General features: G+C 46.3%; 1 protein-coding gene across 1 annotated transcript in view; it reads right to left on the bottom strand.

Moving 5' to 3' along the window:
* The window catches only part of LOC105425127 (uncharacterized), a 32,914-nt gene extending 21,827 nt beyond the window's left edge, over positions 1 to 11,087 (bottom strand). Inside the window, exon 1 of the mRNA XM_011635725.2 lies at positions 9,245 to 11,087. Within this exon, the coding sequence (XP_011634027.2) occupies positions 9,245 to 9,350 (106 nt within the window). The 5' untranslated portion in view covers positions 9,351 to 11,087. The remainder of the gene's footprint in view (positions 1 to 9,244) is intronic.
* Positions 11,088 to 14,709: the final 3,622 nt, after the last annotated feature.

Here is a 14,709-nt window from a genome sequence, read left to right on the forward strand (position 1 = left end):
AACAGCTGGCGTCACTAACGTCGCGTGACTATCACCATCACGTTAGGGGTACGTCGTGTACGTTATTTGGATTACGAAACGGGGGCTACTGACCTCTCGCCGGTGGCCAGTGGTACGCCAATGGCGGCGCGTTTACCGAAGAAGGAATATTTTTCCTATATCGCTTCGACGATAAATACCGGCGTGCTGCCTGCAGGCTGCGAAAGCCAGCACGCGCGACACGAGCATAAGTGCCGACACACACGTGCACTCCGTGCTGGACATTTTTCCAGGACACGATAGGCCGGGGAAGACCAGTTTCTGCGAGCGATTCTGGTTCTCTCTCTCTCTCTCTCTCTCTCTCTCTCTCTCTCTCTCTCGAGAGAGAGAGAGAGAGAGAGAGAGAGAGAGAGAGAGAGAGAGAGGGAGGAAGGGCTGAGGTGGTCGCAACTTCCGACGGTGGCCGACCATTTATTTTGACAGTGAGGATAGGGAACGAGTGTGATCTAGCTCGTTGACGCGTCTATAGCGGTAAATAACCGTGATGAAAGAAAGCGCGGAAGCGAAAGAGATTTCGAGAGATGTCGTCGGTGGAGAGAAGTTGGAGAGGAACGAACGTACGTACCGTGCCGCCCAGATACGATCTTCGTTCGCGTCGCACAATATATATATATATCTGTCTTTACATCAAAACAACAATTTCTGTCGAGGAAGGGATTATGATTAACGAAGTGCTCGTGAAAATGTCGGAGTGTTGCGTCGGCCCGCCACTTCGCAAGGAGCGCAATCTCTCGGATATCGCGATATCGGATTAACCGACACGTTATATCCCGGTACCTCGTAACGTGAATTAATGGATTCGAGCGCAATCGGATAGTTCTGGGTCAGCGCGATGCATGTAATGAGAAATCAAGAAGGCTACGTAATAATCGAGATAACGTTAACGCACTTGGGATTTAATAACCGACGAGCGGAGCGGCGCGCAATCCGATCTAGGTCGAAAGTCGATTTTCTCGAAAAATCATGCGCGCACGCCGCGCGAGAGGAGGGAGGTGGAGGGGGGGAGGGGAGGGGGGAAAGGGAGAAACGAAATCGCCACGCTGAAGATCGGAGGTAACGATTAGCCCGCCCGTTCCGAAATCCGATCTGGTAATCTAGAAGCGCTGAAAAGCGTCCAAACGGAAACGCGCCCACCATTCGCCCCGCGCGTCGCATAATAAAGCCAAGAAGCGTAAAGAGAGCGAAATGAAACCTTCGATGCAATCGTGCGATTACGATTCGATGTAACGTGCCTAACTCTGTAATTACGTCGTTACCGCTCCCATGGGTTCAACGGGGCTCCTTCGTGCGTGTCCGTCTAGTAGAAACGTCGTGAGACGTCCCTTTTACCGTCTCTTTCCGGCACGGAAGAGAATTCCACTTGATTCAACAAGATGATTTCGTTCTCTCTAGCTTCGTCAGTCGAGAAAAGATTTAGCTGTTTCCTTTCTTTATGTTAAAAAAAAATTATATTATTTTATTTTATTTATTTTATTTATTTTACAATTATAAAAATTTTTTATTTATAAAACAGGGGAGTGGAAATACTGGATTTTTTTAAAAACGATTTAAAACTATATATAAAGTTACAAGTCGTAAAATGATGAGATGAAGGTCTTCGTTCATCACACGTTACAAGAGGATGCCAGATGAGAGGAAGAGCGAAATATACGCTCTAAATATAAAAAACAAATTCGTGCGCGTAACACACGCGTGCGGGCATTCGTGACCGTTCCACTTACCTCTCAATGTAATAGATGTATGCCGAGGTAACCCGTAAAAAAAATATAACGACGGATTCTACGCGGTCTCTCGCTGACAGAATGAGTGCGCAAAAGGGTTTATATAGGAAGCTCGATTGACATTGATAAAACGGACGCTCTTGCGTCCAATCTTTTTCATGCACTCGCACGTTGCGTGTACGATCATACGATTTAAAGAGAAATTGTACTCATTACTCGTGAAATAATTTTCTACCGCTTCGGGAAACGACGTGTGTTACTCAAGCACACCAGCTCTTTTGCAATTAATAAGATACGTATTACTTCAATTCGAACGTAAAAAAACACTTTCTTAATATTATTCTTACATAACTCGTATATATCGGTATTATCTCATCTAAAAATATAGATATTGCACTAGATATTTATCGAAATCGGCTATATTTTATTGTTAATAATAATTCGGAACTGCCGGATTTCAGTCACGGAACTGCAGTTTTCAGCGTTCCGCCGAAAGTAGAGAGTGTCGTTATCGATCAAACGGCGGAGATAATGATCGTGATGAGTAGTCGTACGGGCGCTTTGGCGAAATTCTAAAAATGCGCGCCCGTTGCCGACCGGATAAGAATCCCGCGGGAGAAAGGGGAGTGGAAATACGACCGCTGAGAGAGACCTAAACGGAGCGGCGCCCGCAGAGAACACTGGGTCATAGCGAACGGTGCAACGCCCTGACATGCTCCGTCCTTGTTCGATAGGCCTTACGCGCCGCGACGTCCCCCCCCCCTCTCTCTCTCTCTCTCTCTCTCTCTCGTTCTCTCGTGCGCGTCTCGTGTATATCATCGATTCACCGCGTCTTCGCGACCGCGAGAATAGCGTAGGTCCGTCCTCTCCCGCCATCGGCAACTATATCTTGCCTAGTAATGTCGACTTCCGTCCCACGAATACCAAGCCACTGTACCGTATCGTTGCTGCCTCTTTCATCGGTGAGCTATAGCATCTCGCTGGTATCACGGACAATCGTTGTCTCTCCTCTCCTCAGGTAGTCGTTTTCCGAACGCGCCGGTCAGCTGCTCTCCCACACCTGGCCTCTCATTGACGATCTCCCGATGGTGGAGAAGGTAGAAAAGGAAATGGAATGGATGTGGAAATTCCAAAGTTAAAGTTTTACTTTAAAAGTTTTTGGTTTTTCAATGTTGAATGCAATTTACAATGTTTACAAATTGTACGATAATGGCCTCTAGCTATTTTGTTTCATTGAATCAAAATAATCGGAATCATCATTCGAGATGTGTGTGTGTGTGTGTGTGTGTGTGTGTGTGTGTGTGTGTTCAACAGCTCATTGAATCGTTACTGCGGTATATAGAATGTCTGCGAGCTCCTCTCCCCGGGTCTGGTGAATTTCTTTCATTGTTTCTTTTTCTCTTTTTTAATTAGAAACCGTCCAGAACCAGATGTTCTCTCGTCTCTCTCTTTTCTCCATAACGAACGGGAGTCCTCTTTGTTCTGCCAACGCAGGCCTCGCATGTAGCTTTTCTTCCCTTCTCTCTCTCGTTCCCGTTGCACGTTTGTCACTGTCGCTCGATCGAGTAGAATGAAAGAACACGAGTCGTTCCTGTATCTAACACAGGGACCAGAGGGGGAGGGGGGGAGGGCCATTTCCTGTCCGACGTGGACATTATTCTCGTCAGCTGTTCGAGACAGAGATAGAAAGATTATTCCGTGCTCCTTTCTCGCACGTCATTCTCGCGCCGATGAGTTCGGACGCACGCCATTAAATGGCTCTTCTGTTTCATCCCCTTTATCACCTCTATATCCAGTCATTATCGAACCAACGCCCCGATACGCCGCGCCGTACTTCATCCGCTGGCTCACAGTTGGCTGAATGCAAACGACACGCGATTGCACAACTACTTGAAAAATCTGGAACGCTTCGAAACCCGCAATTGTCCGCAATTTCTAAAATTAAATAACACTTTGTGCCCCCGACGAGCCTTCTGGTTTCTCTCGTCGCTTCGTCGCCGGGGCGATTTTTTTTCTACATCGCTGTAACATGACGCTTTCTTCTGCGGTCATCCTCGCGATGCGACACAGTCGAGAGGGCATCTAATTACGCCTACTTGAGACAGATATATAGAGAGAGAGAGAGAGACCAGCGGCATTCCCCTCGTCGGGCAGCGCTAATTAATTTGTGTGCGAGAAACCGTCGACGAGACACGTGCGCTCGGAAAAAGTATCTCGGTGTCGTCGCACTCGGCAGATGCGCCGGGATGACGTTGAAAATTACGAATTCGAGGACGGTTTTAAATCCAGCGAGTTATTCAAATTGCGATTTAATTACGACGCTATTTCTCCTTTTTTTTTTTTTTTTTTTTTTTTTTTTTTTTTTTTTTTTTTTTATATAAAGAAAAATAATACCGTATAGAGAAGGAAAATTGATTGCAATCGTGAGAAAATACGCAATAGCCACGCGATAGTAGATCCTGAATCGGGCGGGCACGACTCTGCACAACATTTTCACAACCGCTTTTCTCCGGCAGGACTGGTTGCGCGAATCGGGGAAGCAGAAACCCGGTTCGAGACGATCGCTGTTGGCGATCGTAGAAATTCAGCTTTGAGCCGCGATTTCGCTGTGAAGACGCCCGAGATCGCAGAAGAATCGGGGATTTGCAATACTTAGAAATGACGATGATTCATTTGAAGCCGCCGATATCGATGACCGACAGAATATTTATAAGATATAATCCGTGTTGGGGTTTCATCAGAGATTAATTGGAGAGCGAGAGCGAGAGACATTGCCGCGCGAAATATTTTTTCTTTATTTTATCTCTAAAACCATAAAGTTCTCTACTTTCTTCTTGTACGTTCCATGACGAATAGCTCCGACAATCGAAGAGCTCCGTCGTAACGAACGTCGTGTAACTCCGGATGTGTTATCGCCCGCAGGCGGTGATAAGGAGCGAGGCGGTGCAACGAGATATCGGGCGTACACACGACGCGCAGAAACGACGTCCCGAGGCGAGGCCGTTACGAGTTGATCTTGAAGGAGCGGCGTGACTCTTGAGAGAAATTAAAACAAAATCGTACGACAGAATCGCGCGAATTTGATTTTTCACCACGTCCGGCCGCGAGGGCGGATTTTATAAGCTGCGACTCGCACTAAATGCGAGGCACGAGCCGCGATTGTCGCGGATGCCGAATGCACGAGGAGACGAGCATTTAGTGAAAGGCAGCGCGCGTCCTCCGTGGCCGAGATTCGAGATTCGAGACTCCCGATCGACGATCGAGCACGAGCTAAGCCACGAGAGCCCCGGGTGTCGCGTCGATCCGCCCGAGCGGGACACCCGGTATACGCGCGATTATTCGCGATTTATTATTCGCGCTCGTGCGCGAGGAGCGGTCGGCCGCCCGTTGTAATTTGTTTAGACTCGTGACGCGAGCTCTCTCTCTCTCTCTCTCTCTCTCTCTCTCTCTCTCTCTCCGTCTCTCCTTCGATCCGCCGGACACGTTGACAGAAATGATCCTCTTTCGCTTCCCTTAGCTCAATTGAGCCTTTTTAACCGCAAGGCCGCGTTCCTTTGCATCAGGAACGCGCAAGCTCAATTTCGTCCTCTGAATAGCGATACTTAGGGGATTACTCCGCGAAACGTGTAATGCCGGCCAGGGATTTCTCAGGAGGATTCTCAAGTATCAAAAGGATTCCTAGAGAATCGCAGAAACTCGAATATACGGATGGGGTCCGACTTTATCTACATGTGTATATCTTAATCCCCGGTCGCGGCGAGTTCCTCGTGAATGGCACTTGTGGACCGTGCTTAATTCGGCACTGTGACCCTAATTTAAGTCGTCCGGACTTCGAGGAGAGATAGAGAGAAGGAGAGAGAAAGAGAGAGAGAGAGAGAAAGAGAGAGAGAGAGAGAGAGAGACGCTCGTTGCGCAAAAACGAGCCGCTCGGAGCGCGAATCAAACGTTATGTACATGCGGATTCGTTTCTCTCGCGAATATCTTCGAAACCGCCGAATTGAAAACGAATGAATCACGCCAACGGCGAGGAGAGACCACCATGTAACACCTTGAAATCCAGTTTCCCGCTGCACACGCCGAAGAATGAGAAATGTGAAACTCGCGTCGTCGTCGTCGTCGTCGTCGTCGTTGTCGTCGCCACCGCCGTCGTCGTTCAGGTCGACAGCGATGCGAGTGTCTTGTGAATTTTTTGAAGGACTCCATTGGCTATTTACACGGTCGCGCAGTGCCCCTTCGTGCCCACAAAGAACTCCTTTATGTCTGCGATGAGGCACGACTCTTATTTCGCGAAAATTGCGGACCCAATCGGGGAGGAGAGAACGAGGGATAAGGAACGAGGGATGCTACGGAAAAAAAAAGATTTTATTAAGTCTCTCGGTTATTCCCCCCTTCCCTCTCTCTTTCTCTTTCTCTTTCTCTCTCTCTCTCTCTCTCTTCGGGAAATATTTCCAAGAGAATTCCACGAGAATTATTAAAATAATTTCAACTCGAGGCCAATTAAGGCTTACATAATGTTCCGTTCTGCAAAACGCGTAAGTACGATATTTCTTGGGCCACTTCGTGCTGGAAGATAATTAACGAGCGAACGTGTTGCAGTCGAAATTATAATATAAAGCCAAGCGATCGAGCAGGTACGCCTCGTTATACGGCGCGGATGATTTCGCAATGGCGGGATTGGCGTACGCCGATGTCGTAACCGTTTATCGAATGTGCAATGAAACGGAAAATCCGTCGAGTTTAATAGGGTTCCCGTTAGAAGAGAAAGGGTTGCTCGTGCCGCGGCGATAGGAAGGACGAGGAGGAAGGAAATCGCGGGGAGGAAAGCCGAAGGTTGGTTAGGGAGTTCGACACGACCGTGAAAATCGGCACGAGAGAGAGAGACGTCGTACCTGATAGGCCCGCCCGCTTTCTTTTTACTGTTTCTTGACCCGCCGTAAACTGTCAGGAATTTCGCTTCACGTTCACAATAAAAATTAATCGACCGTAATGTAATTTCGCCCGCCATGCCAGCGTTCACACGCTGGACGATGAAGAAAAATATATTGTTTATTTTCACACTTGACAGTTAGCTGAGCTGAGTGACGTTTATCTTAGACGGAATCGCGCTATTGGATAATCTTATCAAAACCTCGCCTACATACTCGACGTATAGTTTAATAAACATTCGAGCATGGCGTGAGGCAGACCGAATAATGATCTATTTCTGCGGCACTTCCGCGCGAAACGTCATCGTCACTTTTGGTTACTGCGTAATACGCTCAAAGTTAACACGCGTGCACGGGAACCATATTTTGCGATATCAAAGATACAGTCTCGATCTAAAGCCAGAATTATTCAACAATGAATAACATCGCAATCACATCTGGTATCTATATATCGCGATTATCATTTTTGATTTCTTCAGATTTGAATGTATATTTGATGAGTTATAGTTACATATGTTACCTATGCACATTTGCTGATATCCAGAAATACGTTTTTCGTTTCGTTCGCTAGAGAGTCCGTTTTCACGTTCCTCGCGGAGTGGATGGATGGCCACGTAAAAGTATCCCGTTACCACGGTAGCCCAGATACCGGATTACGGAGCACGAATTGTCAATCGCGTGCGAACGAGACGGGCTTCTAAAAAGGTCTTTGAAATGTTGTGGCAAGTCCGCCTCGGCGGACTTCGTTGTCTGATATTTACACATTAGAAACATTAGAAACACGGGAAAATAGGATTTTCCTAGAAGTCTCCTAGGGGTCACTTGAGTTATTTTTCTAAGACCTTAATGGGAAAGGCAAGATAAAAGTTATTCAAGGAATGCGATCTGTTTTCCAGGAAAACGTCGTACATCGCAATGAAATCTTAAAAATTTCAGAGAAAAAATAAATTACGACCGACTGACGGAACCTGACGACTCGCGCATTTCGACGGGAAAGTTGCCAAAGCGTATTTACGTTCGCTTTTCACCAAATTGCTCATCACGAGTTCGTATCAAATCAACGTGCACCGTTATCGTATCACCGTCGCCGTCCCATTAACATAATTGTTAACGGAGCCGTAAGGCGTCGGCTAGGCTGATCGGTATAATAGAGTAAACAAGCTGGCGCTACCGAGCCACTTAATCTTCAATTGCGAGTTACATCGCGAGGATTCTCACGTGATGCGGCCCCGACCGGCGCCGATGATAAAGCCGGCCGACCGTTTTTTAAGCGCTTTCCACTCGGGCGCGAATCAATTTCGCGTTCTCGAGAAACGTGAAATCGTCGATAAACCATTATATTCAGCGAAGGAACGATGCGAGCGCACCGGAGCAAGGAAGGAGATATCGACGAGATCGATAGTAGAGTTGCACTAGAGAGCGAGAGCCCCGGCCCGGATTTCAGGGAACGCTCGGGCTGCTGAATGCTCGTTTACAGGCTTTCGATAAGGCTGCCCGTTTGTTGTAACAACACGCTCGAATCATAATATCGAATGAATCATAATATCGATAATGGCGTAACGCCGGCGCGCCGCAAGAGAGAGATCCGCAAAATGAATTAGGCGACGAGTTTACATTTTTTGGCCACGGTGAAAATGAACTTTTTATCCTTCGTCCTCCTGCTCGTCTCCCCCTCGAGAATTCCCTCGGGAATTCCCGAAGAGATCTCTCGATCGATTTGCTCGCGTTCTCGCGAGTGAGACGATGAACAGAGAAAAAAAATTAGCCTTAAAGACAAATATTCTATATAAATAAATAATTTTAATCTTGATTTGGTTGAATTCGTATTCATACAAGTTATATTACTTTTGCTCAAAGTTAAAAGCCTTTTCTATGAAGATTATAATATTCTTGCTTATATATGAGAATATATAGAATATTAATTTAATTTTATTCATTTAATTTTTTTTCTATAACTGCGTTGTTCCATTTTAATGGGTTTGGCTTTTGCTGACGGAGATCTTTAAAATTAATTACGTTTACTTATCAAACTGGAAATTAGTCGACAGAGAAAAGTTTCACCGCGTTGACTGCGATGAGGAGATATATGGTTTCGTTTCGCGAAATGGACGTGCGTGCCTATTTGTCGTAATAACTAAACGAAATGTCCCAAATTAATGGGAAAATTTGATTACCGGATGCTCGCGGAGAGCTCTATTTTTTCGCTCAATTACTACAGTAATTAACCTATTTGATACGCTATCGGCGTCGTATAATGATTCGCCGTCGGTGTTGTGAATGATGATAATTTTTTTTAATTTAACGCTCAATATATGTTTGAAGCTTTCCTTTTTTAATGTATATATATATATATATATATATATATTTTAGATCTTATTATAAAAAGTTCGCGTATTTATTATTAAAGTTTATTGGCCTTATATTTAATTCATAATTATTCATTTGCTTGTACGTTTTTAAGGTTTCTTTTGTAAATATGTATGCAATATTAGCACACATATTTACACATTTCATAAAGATATATTAAAAAAAAAAATTCCTGGAACAGTGAAATCTCACCTCTAATTTTGGTCTCCTGTGGATCCAGGGGGGGTAATCGTGGGTGAGTCCGTTGTCCCGGTTTCTTCAGCAAGACACCCACGACCTCGGGTGGCGGCATCATCATTTTCGCTTCTCTTCCGAGCGCTTCCTCTCACTTTCGAAGAGTCAATTTGCGTGGCTAATCATATCGATATCGCACTCGCACTCGTAATCCGATCGATCAAAAATTTCTCTATATCCTCGATCCTCTCTTCACGAAATGCTGATTTATCCGCAGAGCTGGGCCTCGTTCGGGAGGTTGGCAGCTTCTGACTGTTTTGACTCGAGAACGGAAAGCCGAGACTCGAGCGCGGAATCTCGCGTCGGAGAAGCAGCTGCCGATCGGTGTTGATCGTCTTGTTGGTCTGACAAGCTCTCGGTGCGCCGTAACGAAAGAGAGAGAGAGAGAGAGAGAGAGAGAGAGAGAGAAAGAGAGAGAGAGACACGATGAAGGCGCCGGCTCGGACCTCCTTTCCACTCTGACGATGCTCCTTCTGCGTGCCGCCTTGTTATCGTCCGCTCGCTACGCACTTCGGCCGCCGTCCTCCTTGTTGATCGCCGCGTCGCCTGATATTTTTTTAATTTGATCGCCGCGCGAACGTGACCCCGCGCATTCCCCGGCGCGCCAAGAAGGACGCGAGCTCCGATTTGCGGGCTATTATCGCCGAGAGCAACACTCGCGCCGATGTTTGCGAGCCATTCGCTGACGGGCTCCGTCAACGAGTTCACCAACACGAGCTCGCTCGTGTCGCCAATCGAATTGACGTTCGGAGGCTCTCAATCTCGTCGATGATCGGCAATAATTCCCGAACGCTCGGCGATGAGATCGATCACTCGACGATCCGCCATCGTTTCCGCGCGCGCGCGCGCGAGAGAGAGAGAGAGAGAGAGAGAGAGAGAGAGAGAGCTTGTCCCCGCGTTTCTCCTCGCTTTCGCACGTAACGAGGAAGAGGAAGAGGAATGAAAGAAGAGAAACGCGCGCGCCCGGCCAATCGCGACCCCGGCCGGGATTAATTGTGTCACCTGTTACGGCGCTCTCGAGAGATGCGCCGATCCGCCTCGTGAGAAACTCCGTCTCTCTCTCGGCGACGCGCGACGACGTTAATTGGCTTGGTAATCTGCGAGTTTATCGGGACGCGTTGATAAATCGCGTATCGGTGGCGACGAGAAACCGCGCGAGTTTCTCGAGCGCGACTTTCGAGTGGAAAGCACGAGCAGCCTTTCGCGCAGAAAATATGCCAAGTGGCAAACCGAAACGTGTTCCAAAAACGGGTAAATATGGTAATCAAACGTCAGTACGACGTCAGCACTCCGTGTCAACGAATATGTCACTAAATGTCACCCTTCGGATTTTCAGCACATGTAGCGACCGACTTGAAACTCGGTGGCGGGAAAACTGAACGGTACTATTCGTTTGTTTTTTTTTTTTTCCCCTCCTCTTATTCGACACGCAAATGTCACTCGTCTTTTTCTTGTGGAAATAAAATAATCTCTTGCCACAACGGCGAACAGCGAGCTTTTACAACGAGGCTTGACACACCTCTAGCACGTCCATGTTCCGATGACCGGCGGTAATGACCGCCAGCTCCTGAACACGTAGCATTATCACTGTGTCTCGTGCCTCGAGGGAGTGTGATCGATTCCTCGTCGACCCGGCCGGGCTTTGCACGCGTCAACGAGGAAGCAGAGAAACGGACAAACGAAACACCAGCGACGTGACAACTTGGCGCGCGCGCGGCGAACAACTGAACGTGGAACGAACAGGGCCAACGAGAGAACGCACCGTCTACCCTACTCGCTCGCCTAGTCCCCACTACCCACCATCTGTCTCGGTTATCCTTTTCTCTCTTCGAATCCGAGAGAGGCGGAGAGAAGGAGAGAGAAGAGAGAAAGAGGGGGAGAGAGAGAGAGACACAGCCCTTGTAGACCTTTAATCGTGTTTACGCGTGCAACCTTCGGAACAACCGAATATATTTCCCTATTTTTTCCGTCGTGTCGTAGCGACACGATAAATGCTGCCTTTTAGAAATTTATCACTTTTCATCGACTTTCTGAAAAATTAAAATCATGAAACGTGAAATCATGAATGTTGTTGAAAAAAAAATTAAAAATGAATTTTATATTCGGGAGACATGAGGCCAAAATCTTGACTATATAGAGAATTCTAAAATTCTGGGCTAACTTTCTCGTTTTAGAACAAGACAGAGATTTAGGATCTTGGTATAGTTTTCTCTTTTCGGCTTATTTTCATAATCAATAATCAAAATCAATCCTTTTTGTATCCAAGGTAAGATCGAATTTATCTTCGTGACGTGAGACAACAAGGCTAACTTTATTAACTCACATTCTCTCTGTGCTTATATGTTGTATTTATAAATTTATATTTGACATTGCAAATTGTTTATTCGAATTTTCCTCAAGACGCTACTTTGCTGTGAGAAAGAGAAACGTGATATTGACATCATGTACGCGTGTATAAATTTTCTCGATATCGTTAGAATGACCCGTTTCTCGATTATTATAATAATGCTGTCTGTGCAACGTGCCGTGCAAGTGCCAGTTCGCCTTTCCATCGATAGGAAGGATACGAAAACCCATTTTTTTTCCCCCCTTTTTTTTCGTACCTGCGGGACGCAGGATGCGGGAACTCGATCTCGGGTCTATGACGCGAGAAGGTTTCAACCGCCGATCTATGACGATAAAGTGCAAATTAAAAATGCGGTGACATACTTTCACCATCAAGTGCCGCCGCAATGTAACGGCTACCATTCGGCTTCTGTCAGGGACAACGGAGCACACCGTGTATAAGAATCTCGCGTAATTGCCATGATCGCGAACGAAATACCTCTCGCGGAGAAAACCTCCCACGAAATGGAGAGAGGGAGGGAGGGGGGAGGAAGCCCTGCCCGAGCCGAGGATATCGTTATTTACCGCGGACGAAAAACGTGACGCGGATCGCTCTCCCATTCGGTCCGGCGACGATCTCATCCTTTTTTCCATGGAAATCTATTTGCGACGGGAGACCGCAACGCGAGATTTTGCTGCAAACAACAAAAGCACCCTACTGCGAAAAGCAACCGTATGCCGCTATCGACCGCTTTCGGCTGAGAATGTCGCCCCTCGTATCGTCCCGTCTGGGCCCGAACACCATAAAACTTCAGAAAGTGTCACGCGATTCGCGCTCGTGCAATAACGGCGACGACGTATTTAGCGGAGTTTCGTATATTATAATGCCTGGGGACCAAAATTTGGGATCCGAAAGGAGGGCTATTTGAACGAAGGAAGCGCGCCATAGGCGTAGAAACGGATGAACAAGTAACGATCATGAGACCGTTTCGCGAATCGTTGAGAATTCGATCGAAGGTATTATTAATAAGGGGACTGGAAAAGCTCGCGTGACAAGCTTGTTCTTGAATTTTTCGATTTACTTCACTTTTTATTTAATCGCGAGATAAGAATCTTACCGGTCGGGATTGCTCTATCGATCGTTGAATTTTGTTCGAAAACCAGATCGCTAACGAGACAACGAGACGTGGTCGATCGCGTCGGAATGAGATATAATTGAACGACGCGCCGATCCATATCGGGGCGGAATGTATCAACGATCACGCAACCTAATGTTAGACATTTCCAATGTCACCGCTCGTGGCCTCCAGAGTATATATTCCGCGCGCGTTCGTCACGGACAAAAGACGCACCCATCGGATTTTTCAGCCGGTGACTGGCGGAGGGTGCATCTTCGCGCCGAACGTACGCGCACGTGCGGGAATAACGGAGCTTTCAGAAAATATTTTTATCTTCCTCGCGACCACGAGGGTTCTGCAATCGCGGAAAAATGCGGTCGCGTCCATGCGTAGCTCATCTTACAAGCGAAGGAGGCGACAACGGCGAGACGAGAAGCTCCAAAAATATCCTATTCTTGGTATACCGTCGGATCTGGACGTCGCGCTCTGATCCGGGTTTCCAGAGGCAGAAAAAGACAACGTTTTTTTCGTCCTGAAATAAAATTCGCAGCTGCGTGTGTGTGTGTGAATATCTCCGTTTCAAAGTATCGAGGATGCGATACGTTTCGTATCGTAAAGCCGAGAAGTTTAGCGACCAGCCGGTCGCGTTAACGTTTCCAGCCTTTCTCTTAAAACTCCAGATTTAAAATCCTGCGGGATTGAAAAAGTTACGGTCGCGTCGTCTATAAAACCACGTTACGTGATTAAGCAACGATGACTTTAAATAAATTGCCAGTTATTTCGACGAAGAGAGAAAGAGAATGATGAGAGATAGGTAGAAAGAAAGAGAGAGGAGAGAGAGAGAAAGAGAGAGAGAGAGAGAGAGAGAGGGAGAGAGGATTATTTATCTTTTCTTAAAGATATATAAGAGAGATAATAAATTTCCCCTACCGTGCTAATTCTCTGATGCCAGTCTTGAAAGCTCACGGGAACGAGTACTGAGTCACGGGCGTTTAACGTGCGTGCGCGCGCGCAACGTTAGTCACGGTGTCATTTAATTAAAATTGCTCGTTGAGCGTCAGCCGTCGCGAATCAAAAGTTGCGCGAATCAAAAAGTTGCGCTTCGTACGAGACGTAAAGAAATAAATTGAATCCCGGTTGCGCGCTCGACATTTCGCCTTTTAGGATAGAGCGCGCGCGCTCTGCCATATTAAATCCCTCAATGCGCAAAATTAATAATTTCCATAAGTATATACTGTGCAATTGCCTTTCAGTTGTCGCCGTAATTTCTTACTCTTGTTTCTAAACCTTCGTTATGATACAACCTGGTCCGCTAGGAATGTCCTGAACGCATACTCGCGATGTCCGATGTAGATAACGATAAGGAATAGATTCGGACCGCGCGTTTAGCACAACAGACGCGCGAATATACCAACGCGTAACTCTTACTTTCACTTTTAAGGAAATACGTACGTATATTGGTTACGGCACGTTAATTTTACGAGTCGATTGTAATCGTGCTGATTAATTATTTCGAAACTGCCTACAACGTGAAGCGCGAAGGCACGTCGACCTCGCTTTTGTCATCGGTATATATATATATATATATATATATATAATTTAAAAAAATACTTTTATATCTGTATGTGAAAAAAAATATATATATATATTTTTTTTTTCACAGATAGAGATATAAAAGTATTTTTTTAAATTATGAAATTGCTATCGGTACTTTTTCCTCTTATTTTCTTTTCGTCAATCTCTCTGCTCTCTCTTTGTCTCTGATCCGTACTATTTCGCGATCAGTACGTGACGGAAAAAAAAAGCTCGACACAATTTTCACAATTCCATGCATTTCACGGTGCAATGGAACAACTTGCAAATTTCCAGCGTGAAAACTGGAATTCATAAATGTTCTCGCCGCGTCTCATCGTACGATCCAAATTTAGACGACCGCTTATACGGTCCGTCTGCGTACTTTTGTTAGGCGGCTGTTACGAC

The sequence above is a fragment of the Pogonomyrmex barbatus genome, unplaced genomic scaffold (assembly GCF_055798465.1).
Source record: "Pogonomyrmex barbatus isolate J1 unplaced genomic scaffold, ASM5579846v1 scaffold3, whole genome shotgun sequence".
In the NCBI taxonomy this organism is placed as follows: Eukaryota; Metazoa; Arthropoda; class Insecta; order Hymenoptera; family Formicidae; genus Pogonomyrmex; species Pogonomyrmex barbatus.